Source organism: Aspergillus lentulus (assembly GCF_001445615.1).
Source record: "Aspergillus lentulus DNA, contig: Alt04, strain: IFM 54703, whole genome shotgun sequence".
Classification (NCBI taxonomy): domain Eukaryota; kingdom Fungi; phylum Ascomycota; class Eurotiomycetes; order Eurotiales; family Aspergillaceae; genus Aspergillus; species Aspergillus lentulus.
Genome location: NW_028322122.1, coordinates 4,123,630 through 4,140,600, shown reverse-complemented (window position 1 = coordinate 4,140,600; position 16,971 = coordinate 4,123,630). Strand labels below are relative to the sequence as shown.

General features: G+C 49.8%; 6 protein-coding genes across 6 annotated transcripts; 4 read left to right on the top strand and 2 right to left on the bottom strand.

Moving 5' to 3' along the window:
* Positions 1–1,024: 1,024 nt before the first annotated feature.
* Positions 1,025–1,768, top strand: ALT_2623 (polysaccharide lyase family 7 protein; the record flags this gene model as incomplete). The annotated part of the gene is made up of 1 exon (XM_033561186.1): positions 1,025–1,768. One exon carries the CDS (start codon positions 1,025–1,027, stop codon positions 1,766–1,768), a length of 744 nt encoding a protein of 247 aa, XP_033417077.1.
* A 2,773-nt stretch (positions 1,769–4,541) lies between these two features.
* On the bottom strand, positions 4,542–5,197 carry ALT_2622 (lysophospholipase; the record flags this gene model as incomplete). The annotated part of the gene is made up of 3 exons (XM_089599385.1): positions 4,542–4,638; positions 4,726–4,800; positions 4,866–5,197. The coding sequence occupies 3 exons, from the start codon at positions 5,195–5,197 to the stop codon at positions 4,542–4,544; spliced, it is 504 nt and encodes a 167-aa protein (XP_089456531.1).
* A 1,178-nt stretch (positions 5,198–6,375) lies between these two features.
* ALT_2621 (uncharacterized protein) lies at positions 6,376–7,012 on the top strand (the record flags this gene model as incomplete). The annotated part of the gene is made up of 2 exons (XM_089599384.1): positions 6,376–6,592; positions 6,672–7,012. The coding sequence occupies 2 exons, from the start codon at positions 6,376–6,378 to the stop codon at positions 7,010–7,012; spliced, it is 558 nt and encodes a 185-aa protein (XP_089456530.1).
* Positions 7,013–10,611: 3,599 nt separating this feature from the next.
* ALT_2620 (MCT family MFS transporter) lies at positions 10,612–12,074 on the top strand (the record flags this gene model as incomplete). The annotated part of the gene is made up of 4 exons (XM_033561190.2): positions 10,612–10,882; positions 10,937–11,142; positions 11,196–11,490; positions 11,542–12,074. The coding sequence occupies 4 exons, from the start codon at positions 10,612–10,614 to the stop codon at positions 12,072–12,074; spliced, it is 1,305 nt and encodes a 434-aa protein (XP_033417081.1).
* An 827-nt stretch (positions 12,075–12,901) lies between these two features.
* Positions 12,902–15,150, top strand: ALT_2619 (fungal specific transcription factor domain-containing protein; the record flags this gene model as incomplete). The annotated part of the gene is made up of 3 exons (XM_033561191.2): positions 12,902–12,993; positions 13,086–13,488; positions 13,549–15,150. 3 exons carry the CDS (start codon positions 12,902–12,904, stop codon positions 15,148–15,150), a joined length of 2,097 nt encoding a protein of 698 aa, XP_033417082.1.
* Positions 15,151–15,425: 275 nt separating this feature from the next.
* On the bottom strand, positions 15,426–16,621 carry ALT_2618 (zinc-binding alcohol dehydrogenase family protein; the record flags this gene model as incomplete). The annotated part of the gene is made up of 2 exons (XM_033561192.2): positions 15,426–15,957; positions 16,071–16,621. The coding sequence occupies 2 exons, from the start codon at positions 16,619–16,621 to the stop codon at positions 15,426–15,428; spliced, it is 1,083 nt and encodes a 360-aa protein (XP_033417083.2).
* Between the last annotated feature and the right edge of the window lie 350 nt (positions 16,622–16,971).

The following is a 16,971-nucleotide window of genomic DNA, read 5'->3' as shown; positions in this document are numbered from 1 at the left end:
CGCTCTATAAATATAGCTTTATATCCTTTTCCAGCTCGCTGTGTACATGCATATGGTTGGTGGAAGAGGATAGACTGACTGACGATGGAAATGGTACATTTTTTCCACTACTTGAATTACGCCAGAGAAACTACAACTAGAAATAATCAAAGGCTGTTGCGCTCATCCTCGATCAGGGCAGAGGAAGACAGGCGAAATGGCAATTGAGGTGCCGGATCTGCATCGGCACATAGGGCTATTATTAGAGGCTACTGTGGCTGCCGGCATGTGCGGAGAAACCGGGGATCTGGACCGTGGAGAAGCGGGGGAAGAAGTGCTTACCGGAAAGGGCAACTCCTCTGCCGGAAACTTGGTGGACAGAGAGCCATGACCCTTTCGCACGGGTTGATGCCCAGATATGGCGCAGGAGCTATCATACCTACTCATACGACCAATCGACCCAAATGTAACGTTAGACTTGGCTAAGTGATTCAATTGCCGCTAGTCCAAAGATCGTCGGTACTCCCGAGCCAATATTATTCTTATGCGCGGCTAGCAGAAGCTTCGTTGATTCAGATTGTCTCAGTTGGTGGAAAATATACCTTGCGGGCAAGAACATTGCTGATTATTTATGTTTTGAGTTGTGTCACAAAGTAATCAGATCCGTACGCTCTTTCTTATTGACGTAAAAGAGAAAATCCGTCTGCGAGGTATTGTCCCACCTGTCACATATCTCCCGTGTCGGGTTCCAGAGCCGCTGAGGAACGATGATCCCTTCCAGAATGGTGCTGCGCCAGGAAAGCTCCTTTAATTAAAGTAGTATCGCATGATGTCGACAATAGGACCCTGAAACTGATGGGACGAGTCTCGAGGATAGAGATATGCTGGCCTATGCATTAATATTTAAAGCCTCAAAATAACTCACTCTGCCTTTCGAGAAGGAATTCCATCAAGTACTACACTCACCAGTTGTCCTCTTCTAACAATTCTCTGAGATCCATCCTTACTGCTTGTCTACTTTCAGTAAATTATTCAAATAAATACCATGGCGATTAAGAACCTCATACCTATCGCTCTCTTGGCACTTGCCCACTTTTCACCCATGGCCATGGCACAAGGTGCAGCTTGCGCTCCTGGCGGCACTTTTGATCTATCCAAGTGGAAACTACAGCTCCCAACTGGCAAGGCCGGGTCGCCGGACGAGGTTTCAGCTTCTGAGCTCAAGGGCTGCAATGGTTACAAGTCCGAATACTTCTTTACCAGCCCCGACGATGGCTCCCTCGTCATGAAGGTCCCAGGCTCTACCTCCACCACTGACTGTGTCACGACCCCCAACAGCAAACACTGCCGCACGGAGCTTCGTGAGAATAGCCCTTCAAAGTGGAGTCCTTCTGCTTCTAAGAATCGGCTGTTTGGCGACTTGATCGTGAAACAAATCAAGGACGACCGAGTTGTGGTCGGCCAAATCCACATCGACGGCTCCGTCTCCACGAAGCCCGTTTGCGAGCTTTACTATAGTTCGAAGGGTGATCTGACGATGGGTGTCAACCGATGCCGCACGTGCGGACAGGAGACATTCAATGTCGGTCACGTCCCTGTAGGCCAGAGATTCACCTACGAAATCCGGTACGAGAAGGGTATTCTATCCGTTAGCCTCAATGGCCAGGCTTTCCAGAAACTCGACACCTTTGACCTCGACAACCCGGATAGCTACTTCAAGGCCGGCAACTATAACCAGGGCAATGGTCCTACGGAGGTTCACTTCTTTGCAATTCGCGTTTCCCACTAGGTCCGTCGATCTCAGCAATAGTTGGGCTTCTTAACTGCGACAACAGGATTGCGAGGGAGACTTAGTTGGCCGCCAACAGACGAATGACAGCAGAAGGGCGAAAGTCAGACAGTGGCCTTTTCCCTACTATACACAGAAATATACAGAGGGTCAATGATTAATGATTACTGTACAGATCATTAAGTCTTGCCCTGTAGGATATGTTGGGCTAGAGTTGGATACAGTATATGATGAAGAGCGTAGCGTCTTTCAAAAAAAAATAAATCCACCAACAACCTCACTACTGGATCAACACTTCCACTAATAGAGATTAATATCCTTCCAACACAGTTATCTAAGCGCTTGATTTCTTCCTCCTGGGAACCTGAAGCAACTTCAATACCTAACCAGACTGGTTATGTTGATATTTCCGGACCTCTCAAGGCAGTAGAGAAAGAACATGCTAATTAGCATCTATCCTGGGTGAAGAGTGGCAGCTATAAGAACAATATTAAGAGAGCTCATGATATAGCATTAGAGGACTGCCTTAATCATAGACAAATCCATGCGGAAACGCTCATACGGTTCAGTGATGACTGGTTATCCGATTGATCTTTGATGAGCTGCCAGGCCTCGTCGGTAGAGATGGCGATCTTCTGCCTGGGCCGTCCTCTTCAGGTTCATCTTCAAACTCACTACGCGCACGTTGCAGTGCAGTATCTGCACCAAGTCTGTGGCTTCTTCCTCCGCCGCTTCGCCCCTGTGGTTCTCTGGAGGTCCTGTTAGACTGTCCTGCTCCGGTTGTCCATTCGGGTCAATATGCAATCAGGACATGAAGAGAGGCAGCCCGCTAACCGAGAATAGAGACTCATACCGACGAGAATTATGGTCGTACTATAAAGAAGGAACTGACTGGAGAGCAGGTAGGAATATTTGGGGAGTACCTGTCCAAGGCGAACGAAAAGGAATGGTACGGCCTTAGTGCTTTCTAGGGGAGGTGTCGGCGAGACACCTTACGTAAAACTCCGAAACTACAATACTATCCTGGGTACCCACTTTGCTCTACATGGCGTAGGGCTGGTCTGTGTGTACGGAGTAGTGCCATGGTCGACAGTCCACACCGCAGTCATACTCGAGTTACCATGTGCCCGTGTTCATATCTTTGCAGGGGGCCTTCCCTATACTGATAAGCAGGATCTAAAATTTACAAGTACAGCCTCAAAGCAATACTGCGCTGTATGTGATACGGCATATCCTACAGACACGAGGTAAGCCTAATCTAGACAACAAAAAGAAGTGACTTAATAAAGGGAATCTTGAAGCAAGCATAGATTGTTATAAGGATAGAGAATGCTGGTTCCCTGCACACGGTTCCTTCACTCTGGCCGGTCCCTACTCTGCAATGGGTCTACTCGGCCCGTGTGATACTGTTTGGTGCCGCATCAACTCTCAGTAGATCCTTACTTTGTTCGGTCCTGTTCCCAGTGGGTCCCTACGCTGCCCTACTCAGTAGTGGATTTCTATTCGGTAGTGGATTCCTACCATCTAGTGGGTTCCTACTCTGGAGTCGGTCCCTACTCCGAGGTGGAGTCCTACTCTGAGATAGGTACCTACTCCCCGGTCAGTTTCTGCTCTGTAGTGGGTGCCTACCCTCTTTTGGGCTCCTACTATCCAGTCAGTTCCTACTCTGTAGTAGGTCCCTTCCATATAGCGGATTTCTACTCTATAGTAGGTACCTAGCGAAGACATGTGACATAGACTATGGGCGAATTGTCTCACCGAACCCTGTATCGCCGACTTTTAGCGGACTCGGTCAGGAGGATCTCAAACACAGGATGTTGGCGTTTCTTTCCGGCATAGATAATCAAGGTGGGCAGATGAAAATTTGTTATTCAGTATAGTAAATTATTGTCTTCCAATATATCATCCGTACCTGCGAACATACTGAGATATAATAAAGTACAGTATTAATAGTCCGTGATTCAGCGATAGGGACAACTCTCCTCCATTACGCCATCCCATGTAATCCCAAAACCATCGCACGAGTGGAGTAATCAGTGCGATAAAAGGTAAGCTGGAAAGTTAGCTTCAGATATCTTAGAGCATTAATATATAGGACCGCACTTACGTCCGCGGACTTTGTACGATATTTCGAAGAATAGTAACGGTTCGCGAAGGTGTTGGCGAAGAGGGAGAGTGAGAAATCGACGGAGTAGCTTTTTTATTGGTACCCATTTCGTTTCCATCTGACAGTAGAATATATTAGCACCGCTCGAAGAAAGGAAAAGTAGGCTGTGTGGAACAGCTGCGCCCAGGAATCAATGGTAGATAAACAAAATAGAAGACCACCGGCTATGCGAGGTATTTATGTACGATAACTAACGCTAACCGCCCCTTCGCCAGCCTTGTAAGGGTTTGTAGGCCGGCTATTCACTATCAACTACTCCTGAGTTTTGATCATTCTCATTCTATACTCCACATGGAGACAGGGATGTTGCTGAACTTCCTTCAGATACCAGTCTTAGATCCGATCTCCTAATCCGGCTGACGAGCCCCTGGCGACTCTGGAGCAGAGGGATACTAGGGTCTGTGAGATACTTAATCAAGCAATTCATTCTATTAGTACTAGCAAATTTACGTAAGGCACAGGCTCTTCTCTTGATCCCCAATAATTTTCAAGAGACTAATGATTTCTAGGGTTGTCTATATCATGATGGGCTCGCGTCTTGCTTGACAAGTCTGTGAATACGCTAGTGGCAGTAGATGTGAGAAACTATCTTATATCATTTCAGAATCACTGTCGGAACTTCTCGGTTTTTGCGATTGAGCTCCAAGTGTAGTTGATGCCTCCTTCTGGTGCATTGATGAGCTGGTATGACAAGGCCGGGCCCCTACAGAGAAAGAAGACAAAGGAGAGCAATTAGCCTTTGCTGAATGAAGATCGACATGGTGCCAGCTTGCAGAGGTCTGGCACTTACCAGAAGTCAGTGATGGTGATGGGATAACCAGCATCATTCTTCTCCGCCACGGCTTGTACAATCTCTTCATAGTACCTGGCCGCAGAGGTCAGAAGGGGCCCTCCATCATCGGGACCCTTATGATGATCGAGTTCTCAAACTGCCATGGGGTTGCAAAAGTATTTGTCTGCAGCGAGGAAATTGTAGTGAAATTATTAAGGTAAACAGAACCAAACAGCCACCCGCCACCGCTGAGACCGGCCAAGTATGTAGCTGACTGCAACAAGCCGCCTAATTGTCCCTTAGCAGTGGCATTCTCGGGCCGGCCGTCAAAGGCCTTGAGGGCACCAGCACCATCCATCAGGGCACGGTAACCTCCTCCGGAGACAGCGATGCCAATGTTAGGCAGAAGCAAGGCGTCACTGGAGATATTATCAAGGTAGGACACGGCGTTGAAATCGTTGATTTTGGTATGGCCGAAGAAGTCTTTCATCACCTAGAATGTCTTCTGTCGCCGGAGCCCCAGCCAATTCAGCTCGCTAGGCGACAGCTTCGCGGCGCTACGTACACTGGGAACGGAGGTTGGACATTCGACTTCAGATGGGGCATATCCGTGAGGGGCGTCAGATAGTGCACGAAGATTGAGTCCAGTATCCTCTCCTGCGTCTGTAGCCAAACCGCAGTTTTTGTGAGCTATCACATATTCAGCAGAGTAGGACCGGTTGGGAGGCTCACAGGAAGCATGAACAACGACGGCCGGCCAGACGAGCCACAAGAACCACTTTATCCCGAAAGAACAAGCTCGCAAACCCTTCTTGCCGTTGAAACATTGCCCATGCATTTCGCACCATTTATGGCCTGACAAAATCGGGATGCCGAGGAAATCAGCGAGCTTGCAGTTGAAACCATAGCTTGTGGCCACGGTTTTACTGGCATGCAGGAACCGACTGTGGAGCTCCGTCGCCTCCACATCCAACGCCTACAATCAGTCGTAGGAACAATTTGGATGGAGTACATCGCATTTCCTGAGCTCAAACCGAAGTATAGCTTGGGCGCAAACTAGGAGTATCTGCCGTCCCTGTCTTCCTCTGAATGATGTTATGCGCCACTATGTACTTCCCAGCACGTTCAGCCAGAATAATCCCCAAACTCAGAGTCCGGATTGTGTTCAGAGATGTGGGCACCTGAACAAAGGTGCTCTAATTCTTAGCCTTTTGGTGAGAGATGCAAATGACGCAGATGACCAGACGGAGAGGACTAGTGAATAAGCCAAAGATCCAGCCTCTTACCATTCGTCCTTAAGCATGTTGAGCAAAAACTGATTTTAGCTGCTCATGTCAGACGGGAGTTTGGCTGTGTTGTTCTTTCCGCTACGCCGCCAACAGCATGACCAGGCAATGATGGCAGTCACCAGGCAATGTTGGCAGCCTTGCTTTTCGCATCTCGGTTGAAGGCACATCGCCACCGCCAGGACTACACATAGGGATACGGCCTGACATTGCTGGCTTCTGTAACTGAGGCTTGTGGCAGCAAGTAGATGGAGAAATAGACTGAGTCTCACCTGGTAATCTTGAAGGTCATAATCTAAGTACGAAGGATTTGTCAAGAGAGGTCTTTGAAACAATCGCTTCCTACAAGCATGCAGCTGCTACGACTGACCCACGCGTGCAAATGTTGCGCAATGCGTCTGAGAGCCTCGCACATTTCAACCGGGCATTAGCCAGCATCGGACAGAAGTTCCCTGCACACCGCGACTCGTCCTTTTACCAGTACGACTGGCCGGGGCTCCTGACGGCCTTTGCATACGAACCATCGAACCCGACCTTGGACTCCTTCGAGCCGGAGTCCCTCATCCGTGCCACCCAGTCCACATACAGGGCAATCTTCAGTAGCTAGCTTACACTCGCTACTTCGACCGTTACCGCTCCCCTGATAGCCCCGCGGTGGATGGAACCATCATCACGAAGCTCTGGGGCATGATGCCTCAATTTCGTGGATGGTCATCGTCATCGTCTTCTTGTCCATGGACATCTCAGTGCTGGTCCTCGTATTCGCCCTCCGTCGCGTATTCCGAAATCCGTTGCTGATTCCGAGGGTCGCACGGAGCAGGATTGCGCCTGACTTCCGGGGAATGTCGCGGATGACGGACAGCGAGCAGCGGGATTATCTCATGCAAAGGAGCCACAAATACACTTTTGGTCTGTCTTTATGCCCTGATGGTGAAGAACGGTGGCTGCTCGATTACGACCGCCGCTACTTGAAGGAAGAGGACCATGAGCTGGATGAGATACGTGGGATTATTGGTTAGCGATGGCAATCATGGCAGTGTTGGGGGTAGTTCACATAGTGGTAAGGAAGCAACACTCATACTGTAACCCTCTTCTTTGCGTCGGAAGATTAGACTGGGCAGCGGTTGTATAGCTGGAAGCTATGTGATCATGATATATAGTCTAAATTTAGCGCCCATAGCATGGATTTGCCCTCAGACATTGCCCCAGTACTATACATAAGGCAATATAAAGAATTGTACACCACCTCCTAGATAGGCTTTCCTCTGTTCTCAAGCAGCTGCGTATCATGAATTTCAACAGTCAAATGCTCTTAGATCTCTAATCCAGCAGCCTTTGGTAGAATTCAGGAAATGGCTTTCTAAGCACCTCAAATAGGTCTGTCTGTAAGATGATCTACAGTAGAGAAGCAGCAGTAAGGTAGCGCAAGAAACAAGAATTACGTGCCGCACCTGCCATGCCGTCAGAGAGCCAAGCGAGCCAATTAGAGCTCAATGCGACAGCCCGACAGAGTGGAGGCCAATTATGATCTATAGCAGATCTACCTATGCGGCTGAGGGGAGAGTGCCGCCCTGACAGTGCCAGGCAAACGCCGATAGGCCAATAATGTTTCACCAGGGGGGTCGAGGCCCCACCGGCTATTCTCCTCGGATCGTTTCATAGCACGGAGCAACTCAAACGTGGCAAGACAGTATTGGCCGCTGGACCTGGGTCAATCAGATAGCCTATAAATATCCTTGCGAGCCTGATAATGTCTTTCTAGTAGGATGTAACATAGAATATGGATTGTTTATAGTATCAACCACTACAACCCGAGAAGTTGTAAGATCTATTCACATATACAAGAGATAGACAGTAGTGATTTATACTCACTGAGTGCAGATGGCAGGTGTTCAGGACCGTGGAGATAGAGAAGTATTCAGGGAGTATCAACTATTAGCTTTCAGCGCCATCAGTCTCGAGTAGACGGGATTTTTTCATAATCCGAGTTTCGAGTTCGGAGTTATTCGGGGATCTTCGTTCGGGGGCTGAATCGTCAACGGGCCGGTGTCTATAGTCTATACAGACCCACAATCACAGGCTTATTAGCCGCTTGCCAACAGACAGCTTTTGAATGGCTCTCTTCACTGGCTGGCATGGGATGGGGATGGTTAAGGTATCCTAGCTGTATTGATGCATTACAGCGAACTGCAGGGATCTGCTAGCCAACCGCCTGCTTGGTGATTTGGTCTTGATGTTGAGGCTATTCCTCCGGCCGTCAATCAGGACCACTCCTTAACCTCTGGCTGGAACGGGCTAAATTTCGATAGACAGGATTGCGTAATCTCTAACAGGGGCAGGCTACCCAGCAACCAGCCCCCAAGCAGAATGAGCCCGCGTGGTATAATAGAGTAAATGAATGTGATGTACAATCAAGCCTTCTCCTCCAGTCTGCCTTGCCACTACTTAGCCATTCCTAAAGTAGTTAACGATGGTGTCTCCACCATCATAGACAAAGAAGAGAGGGTGACCACTTGTAGCCCTGGCTGGATTAGGGTTACGTTCACACAAGGAGAGCATTATCAGAATATGGTAAATAAAGGAGCCAGTGAAGGACAGAAAGAAGGAGGAAATAGTAGCTAAGAGGCTCAACAGATAGATGTTAGTATCACTTTCCTTTCTAATTAGTTAATAACAAGGCTGAGTGGGGTCCCAGCCCACTACGGTAGAACAGTAGCAACCATCACACAATATGCTCTCCAAATGAATCAGAGATAAGGACAAGGACTTACGCAAGCTGATGTGAGCCATTTTGTTCACCTGTTGGTAGGCAGCCTTGTGTAATGTAATTCAATACCCTTGTGCCAACTGTCTCCACTGGTACTACTATGATGCTGGGCTAGACCCAAGTGGAAGGCTAGATGGCAGCTACCAGCCATCCTGTTCTCATGCACTGCACCATGCCACAGAGGCTAGGTCCTGGACATCAATGTTTAAGACGCAGATCAGATTAGATGGGAGTAGACTGTTTGCTGGGCGGATAGTCTCGGAGTACGGAGTAGGCTTGCCTAGAAGGATCGGGTGGTGGGCATTGAAAAGTGGATTGACCAACATCTTTGTTGGCAAAGCGGAACGGCTCACTAGTCTTAGCCGAAGGCATCTAGCAATACAAACCATTACTAGCGTGAGAGGACGCACGTTTGGATACTACCTCGAGGGAAGATAGCTTGAGGAACCATGTTTTTTCTTTTTTCCCCCCAAGTGACATGGATAGGTTCCGGATATTGCGGCTCTAGCTGGGGGAAGGTCAACATGCTCAGTGGTCAAATATCACTAAGACCATTTTTAGCCAATTCCCCGGTACGAGTGTGGTATTCGGGTCAGACTCGGGAGTAACACCAAGACGAACCCTCGGGGGTGTTCAACCAGTACATCGATTCCTCATCCTGACACAAAAGAGTAGAGGAGTACCATCATACTCAGAATAGGCCAAAGAATCCAGAGAAATGGAAATCACTATTTACCCTGTATTCCCTATATAGAGTCTAATCTAAGAATTTTCGACTACAACACTAACCTGTCTGGGAGTTTTCGACCATGTAGATATACGCTATTTCGAACTATAAGGACGACGATCTTCAAAGTTGAATATCTTCGTCAGGAGGTAAGATAAAAATAGTCATTAGAGTACTCTCTCTTCCTCTATCTTCTATGAAAAGAAAGGGCTAGAATAATAGGTTTTGAACGGTACCTAACAGTCCCAATTTGCCTTGGAGAATCTTGGGTAAGTCGACAACGTCTTGTATCCATTGCTTCCGTCACCACCGCCCGAGCCGTCGAAGTATGCCTGTTGACTACTGAACCTAGGAAAGAGCTGATTGTCGAGGCTGACTGGCATCATGGCTGTTGACTGCAAAATGCTAATGGTATGGCGTCCGTGGAACGTTCGTCGGTTGCTGCCTAGATGCTTGCTGCCGCTCATGTCCGCACGATGCACATTGTTGAGGATTTTGACGTGGCTCATTCGAGTTTCTGATAGACGTCAGTTGGTAATTCTGGACTTGACCATAGTGTCTTGGGAGTACCGACTTACTGAAGAAGCTTCTTCGCTACGAAGTAGCCAACAGTGCCGAACAGACCGATCTTGAGAAGCGCCATCCCTCTTCTGGGTCCGTATGCTCGCAACGGAAAGTTGGCTCGAGCAAAGACTTGTCTGGCATGAAATCGACTGGATCGGCGAGTTGGATAGTCCATGATTTGTTGTTGAATGATTCCTTAAAACCTCGCAGGTGGACGACCAATGTATATAGGTAAAAACATCCAAGCCGAGTCCGGAGCTCCGAGGCCGATCGGGGTCGGCTTTCCTTTTGAATAGCTCGGCCGCGGACTCGGCCTCGGGTGTGCAGCAGCGCCTTTGCGTACATCACCAACGAACAGCATCGGACGTCCGATCTTTTACTCGACGTCGGGCATTGCTAGTGACAGCATGTGTGTCCGACCTCCTTTCATACGCAGAACTTGGCCTCGTCGCAGAGGTATATAGCACTGGCCATATTCTTTAGAATCGGACTTGTTATTCCAATCGACGTCACAAGCACAACTATCTTTTGCGCGCCCTATCAAGCACCCCACAGCAGCTATGCACGACGACCGCAGCGCTGAGCTCGAGAAGGGCAGTCCAACCTCTTCAAGTCCATCGAGTCCAGCGGAGCCCAAGCCTCAAGCATCTGGCCCACCAGCAGCACCCGAAGGAGGCACAAAAGCCTTCCTATCGCTACTCGGAGGCTCCTTGGGTCTTTTCATCTCATTTGGATGGGTCAATTGCATTGCTTTGTTCCAAGCTGAATATCAGACCAACCAGTTGAAGACCTATAGCAGCTCGGAGGTGTCCTGGATCACTTCGTCCGAATGTGAGAGCCTTCTTCCCCAACCGGCCGTGAAATCACAAGCTCATTCCAATCTAGTTTTCTTCATGCTGTTCATGTCACCGTTGTCTGGATATCTATTTGACAACTATGGACCACGATTGCCGATCGGTATCGGTGGATTGATGCATGTGTTTGGCCTCATGATGACCAGCGTGTCCAGCAAATACTACCAATTCTACTTGGCACAGTCGGTTTGCTCAGGAATCGGCACATCGCTCATTTTCACGCCAGCAATGACTTCGGTTTGTGTGATCACTCTTGGAACTTATCGCGCATTTTCTGACAAGCTTCACAGCCTATGACTTACTTCAGAAGGCGCCGCGCTTTGGCCGGAGGATTGACCGTTGCAGGCTCGAGTCTGGGTGGTGTAATCTTTCCCCTCATGGTCAACAGCCTCCTTTCGGAGGTCGGCTTTGCATGGACGATGCGAATCTGCGCTTTCTTGATCCTTGGGCTCTGGGCTATTGCCATGCTCACCATCTCCTCCAACTTGCCTCACACTCGCAAGGCGTTCAACCTTGCGAACTACCTTCGGCCTTTCACAGAATTCAACTTCTTGATCTTGTTGACGTTCTGCTTTTTCCTTTACTGTGAGCCGCCTATCATTATGTTTCATCGCACCACCGCTAACCAGGGTTTAGGGGGATTGTTTGTCCCTTTCGACTACCTTGTCCTGTCCGCTATGCATAACGGAATGTCAATGACTATGGCCTACAATCTGATTCCCATCATGAACGGAGCGAGCTTTTTTGGACGTACGATTCCCAATGGCCTTGCCGACAAGTACGGCCGTTTCAATGTGCTTATCATCATGCTCCTTTTCACTGGTATCATCACTCTGGCCTTGTGGTTGCCTGGTCGCAGTAACGCGGCCAACATTGTCTTCGCCGCTTTGTTTGGTATCGGATCTGGCACCACCATTGGCTTGACACCGCCCCTTGTGATGACTCTCTACCCACCTCAGGAGATCGGGTTTCGAATCGGGTTGGCTCTTGCTATCGCAGGCATTGGTACCCTTACGAGCCCTCCGATTGCTGGTGCAATTGCAGAGACAGATGGAGGCTCTTTCCTCTTTGCGGCCTTGTTCAGCGGCGTGAACTTCATGGTCGCGACAATCTTTTTGGTGTGGCTGAGGGGTAGAGTTTCTGGTTGGAATCCCCTCACAAAAGCTTGATGCCTAGGCAAGGGCACTGAGCGCAGCAGCCTGCTGCAATTACAACATCTAATGAAGAAGAGGAACATACATCGGCACACGCGTGACATGAACACGATCTTGCGGATTCTCTCAAGTTATCAATAAGAATAAGATAGTGAATAGTTACCTAACTATGATTAACTTGTTAGTGAGTTCAAGCGGTCGAAATTATATAATCATATCCCGCACCGAGGGGAGTGGAATGAGAAACTCTGGGAATTGAAAACCTCCTTTTTGTCTGTCGACATTTTCTACCGAACTCGGCCGACCGGGTGTGTCCTGCTCGGTTAGGAATTACATTACGCTAGTTGCTGACAGCGTTTCCATAGACTTATAAGCACTTATCTGTATCCTTGTTTTCTAGCGGTGGCACTAGTCGTCTCGACATGCTTGCTTTGCTGCATTGGTCCACAAGGGTAGCGGTTGCTATATTCGGCTGCGAGTTATGTATTTATACCAATCCGAACCAACGTTAGGATAACCTCCTAGCGTGTCCTCATTGGATGATGGAATGGTCTGGTGCGCTTCCGGGGATGCGAGAAGAGTTCCTTAGTCGTCGGCCCGTCATGCCGTTTGGGGGCCGTACTGCCGCGACAACGGGCGCCGTCGCGGATCCATTCTGCGTTTCCATACGCTATTCGTTGCAATGAGGAAGCACATGCATGGTCCCATTGCCAAAACCACGTTGTATTTCGTGAGCTGCTGACGGTTTCCCGCTGTGAGGCTAAAGACCTTGGTGTAATGATGTCGAAGGATGCGTTATGAGACATATATCTCTTGGCCGTTGGCACAAGCCGTGAGGCACAATGTCCACATCACGACAATTTCGCCTCAGTGATGACTATTGCACACGAAACCTCAGCCACGTCCAGCCGTCGCCGACGCCCAACCTTGGCATGTGAGCCTTGTCGACGAAAAAAGATTAGGTTGCTCATCCCAGGTTTCCACGCATACCAGGCGATCGAAGTGTCAATGCTGACTAAAAGATAGGTGCAACCGCGAAGTCCCCTGCAACCAATGTGTCCGCTCCAAGTCCGAGTACTGCGTCTACATACAGATCGACGACGACGAATGCTCTGTGCAACGTCATTTGAAGCGCAAACGGACCAATGCTGAACATATCCACCAATTCTCAAGACGAGAGAAGGAGGACTCGCATACCTACAGTGAAGATGTGCCGTCATCCGAAGGCGTGAGCCCAGTCTTTCGAACCGGCTTTGAACCCCCAAGACCCGACTCGGCAGTATCAACACCTACCGAGATCACGCATAAGGGTATTTGCTCAAATGGCAGCTCATCAAGTGAGGACGGCTCAGGATTCCTTCCGATCCGCGGCATATTTTTGGATTCTCGCTTCTTTGGACCAAGCCACTGGATAAACAGCGCTGTTCACGTAAGCGAAAGCCGTGCCCAAGAGTCAACGCATACATTACTGACCCATGGTGTGGAACAGTTTCGTAAAGTTCATACATTACAGCGTGCTGTCGAGCAAGAGCCCGGAGGAAATCTGTACAGGCAATGCAGGGAACTGGCGGAAACAAGACGATCACAAAATTCGATCCCGCAACTGCTGGTCACCAATCTGAAAGATCTGATTCCTCCTCAAGCCATCACCGATCAACTTATTCAAGCATATTTGCGGACCTTCGAGTCAGTGTTACGCGTGTTACACGTTCCATTGTTTCTTCACGAATGCCAAGGTTTCTGGGAGAGACCACTGGCCTCCTCGGAGGACTTCCAGCTTCAATTACTCCTAGTGATATCGATTGGGGCGTTATTCTCGCCCAAGCTGAGAGACAGCTGTAACGAGTCGGTCTGGATCCATGCTGCAGAGTCCAGATTGTTGTCCAATGGTGGGGACCGCTGGACCGGACTCACTGGTGTGCAGAACTTATGCCTTCTCATGATTGCCCGGCTTGTCAGTCCTTACCACTCGGGTGCTGATTTGGTCGGCTTGTCGGTGGAAAGTCTGATGCGGGCAGCGATGCGGATCGGCCTACATATAAGTCCGAAGATGTTGCCACAGATGAGTTTCTACGAGCAGGAGCTTCGTAGACGGCTATGGGCCACTGTGCTTGAGATCTCGCTGCAGTTCAGCATCGAGGTCGGGGCAGTGCCACTGATTCCGATGGATGGCGTCGACTTTGAGCTTCCTCTGAATGTACCGGACGAAAGTTTCGATCAAAATACGGAGACAGAGCCGACGTCAAAGCCGCTAGATGACCTAAGTCACACATCCATTCAGATATTTCTCATGGAGTCCTTCCCGGTGCGCCTCGAGATTGCAAGGATGGTGAATTGCCCTCGGCGTGAGATCCCTTACCAGCGACTTCTACAGCTGAGCTCGCGATTAAGCGCTCACTGTAGATCAACGCAGGCACGACTCAATGTTGGCAACAACAAGGCACAATCACAGAAATTCCCGGTGCGGCTTTTAAACATGTTTATGTATCGCTACCTGCTAGCGTTACACGTTCCATTTGCACTCAAGGCTAGTACGGATCCAACGCTATACTTCTCGCGGAAGGTCAGCTTGGAAGTGGCGCTTTCCTTACTGGATCATCCAACGGGTCCGGACGAAGATGATTATGTACGTGCCATGATTATCGGCTCGGGCGTCATGTCCAGCTCCTTGAATTTGGCTATTCTCGTCGTCTCCGCAGAGCTTTTGGACATGCTAGAAAACGAGATGTCGGCTCTCACACCCATATCCAATGCCATGAATCGACAACCACTTCGCAAGATCTTGGATGAAAACATACAATTGATCTCACGACGCATATCGCAAGGCCAGCCCGACATTCAGGTGTCGATGCTGTTTGCCGGGCTGACAGCACAAATCGACGCAGCTCAAGCAGGACAACCCACAGACGATGCCATTATTGACGCCTTCCACAGGTGTTTGTCGGAGAACTTCAATACCTTGAAAACGCGCATGCATGATCATCAGGTACTCGATCCGATCCTGGAGTCGCCCACTGGGTGCTTTGACCTGCTAAATACTGCGTGGGATTCAGGCCCCCTGCCAGAATGGATGCTGCCTGAGGGGACATGATGGGAATGTTCATTAGCTGACGCTGGTGACGACTATGGGCCATAGGTTGAGCTTGCCGACTGCAGGGCAGGATCCGTCACCAATCCTAGATACATGAGCGCATACAAGAGAGTTTATAAACATGATACGTCTTTCCCATTATTTTGTTGCGCTCATTTCGGGCCAAATCCGGCTGTAACGGCACCTCGCATTTCCCTCACATGACTCGCCAGGTACATGAAAGTCTCTTGTTGGCCCGACTCGAGCACCCAATTTTACTTGTATGTATGTAGATGCTATTCTTTCCCAATGGCATAAACCCACTTTCGTCCCCGAATTTCACCCCTGCCCATTGCTTCCAGCCCGCGGACAATGGCGTCAAGTCCCCCGGTCTGTTCGATGTAGGGACTGGGCACGAGTGTGCCAGCCTCCAATAATTCTTGCATTTCTTCGTACCAGCCTGTGGCAAACCTGTAGTCCTGCGGTCTTTCATCGCGGTAGTAAGGTCGCTTCCAGGGGATCGTTTGATCGAATTGGGTGAACATGAAAACCCATCCTGGCTGCACGCTACGTCGTCGATGCAGGCGAAGAGGGAACGGATTCAATGCTACGTATCTGCCACCATCCGAACCGATCGCATTGTAGCAAATGGTCATGGAACCCGAGTCAACGTGGCAATCCAGAGCACATCCTAACTCATTGGCTGTGTATTCGCGAATGTCGCTGGCGCACGTGGGAGACTGATAGTCGAACGTCGCCACGGCCCCCAAACGACGCAGCCGGTCGAAACTGCCCGGCGAGCTGGTCACGATGGGCTGCAAACCAGATCTGTGATGACGATCGATGTCAGTATCATGGGTTACCGGTAGGTTTCATACCGGGTGAATAGCTAAAGTTGTTGGTGTTGCCTGGGGCTCTGCTGGGCGGGGGCATCTGCTTACAGCGTGAGGATTTGAGTGGCCAACGCGCCTGTGGCTGTCCCCGCTCCTGACACGAGCACTGGGAATCCTTTCTTCGCCGGTGCTGAAGGCGTGCACTTCAACCTCATCGCCTGATACAGCGCGAGTCCGACCGTCGCAAGACCAACACCGAGCGTGGCCGCACTCTGGTATGACATGGTGGGTGGAACCACCAGCACCAGCCGCGAGGGGACCGCGACGTACTCTGCAAACGCTCCGTTATCAGGCCTCATTGGATTGTTACCGAAGACGCATCCACAGACCCGTGCTCCCAATGTGACGGTCGAGACGGCCTTGCCCATCTGCACGACCTCTCCGGCGAAATCACAGCCCACCGTCGCTCCATGTGTAGGCGACATTTCGACCGATTTGCTGTCGACCGGGTTGAGGGCCACGCAGACCACACGGACTAGCACTTCTTCGTCGCCAACTTGAGGCAGGCCACCTTCGCTTGTCGTGGCCACACCATCTACACTGACCTTGATGGCCCGTTGCGACTTGGGCAGGCCAATGGGTGGCATGTGGATTGCCATTGTCTTTGCTCGTCCCCTTGGATATTACCAGGAAACTCGAGAGAAAATGAGTCGATAAGGTAGGAGGTAAGATTCAGGTAAGTTGAATAGGCTGTGCTGGTCCGACAGAACCCCTAGACAACATCCCGCTTTTACATACTGCCCCTTGAATGTGCCTTATCAATCGGACAAGTGAATGCGGCCTGTGATTGATGGGATTGTGGCAAAAGGTGTCGGACCTGAAGGTACCGGTCAACATATCTCCGGCCCCGGATATCCCGACTCAAACCACATTCATGATCGGACGTAAATGCTCAGCTCCGAAAACCAGGCCTGGAAGTAAAGAAGCCTCTTCACAATGGTTCCTTGGA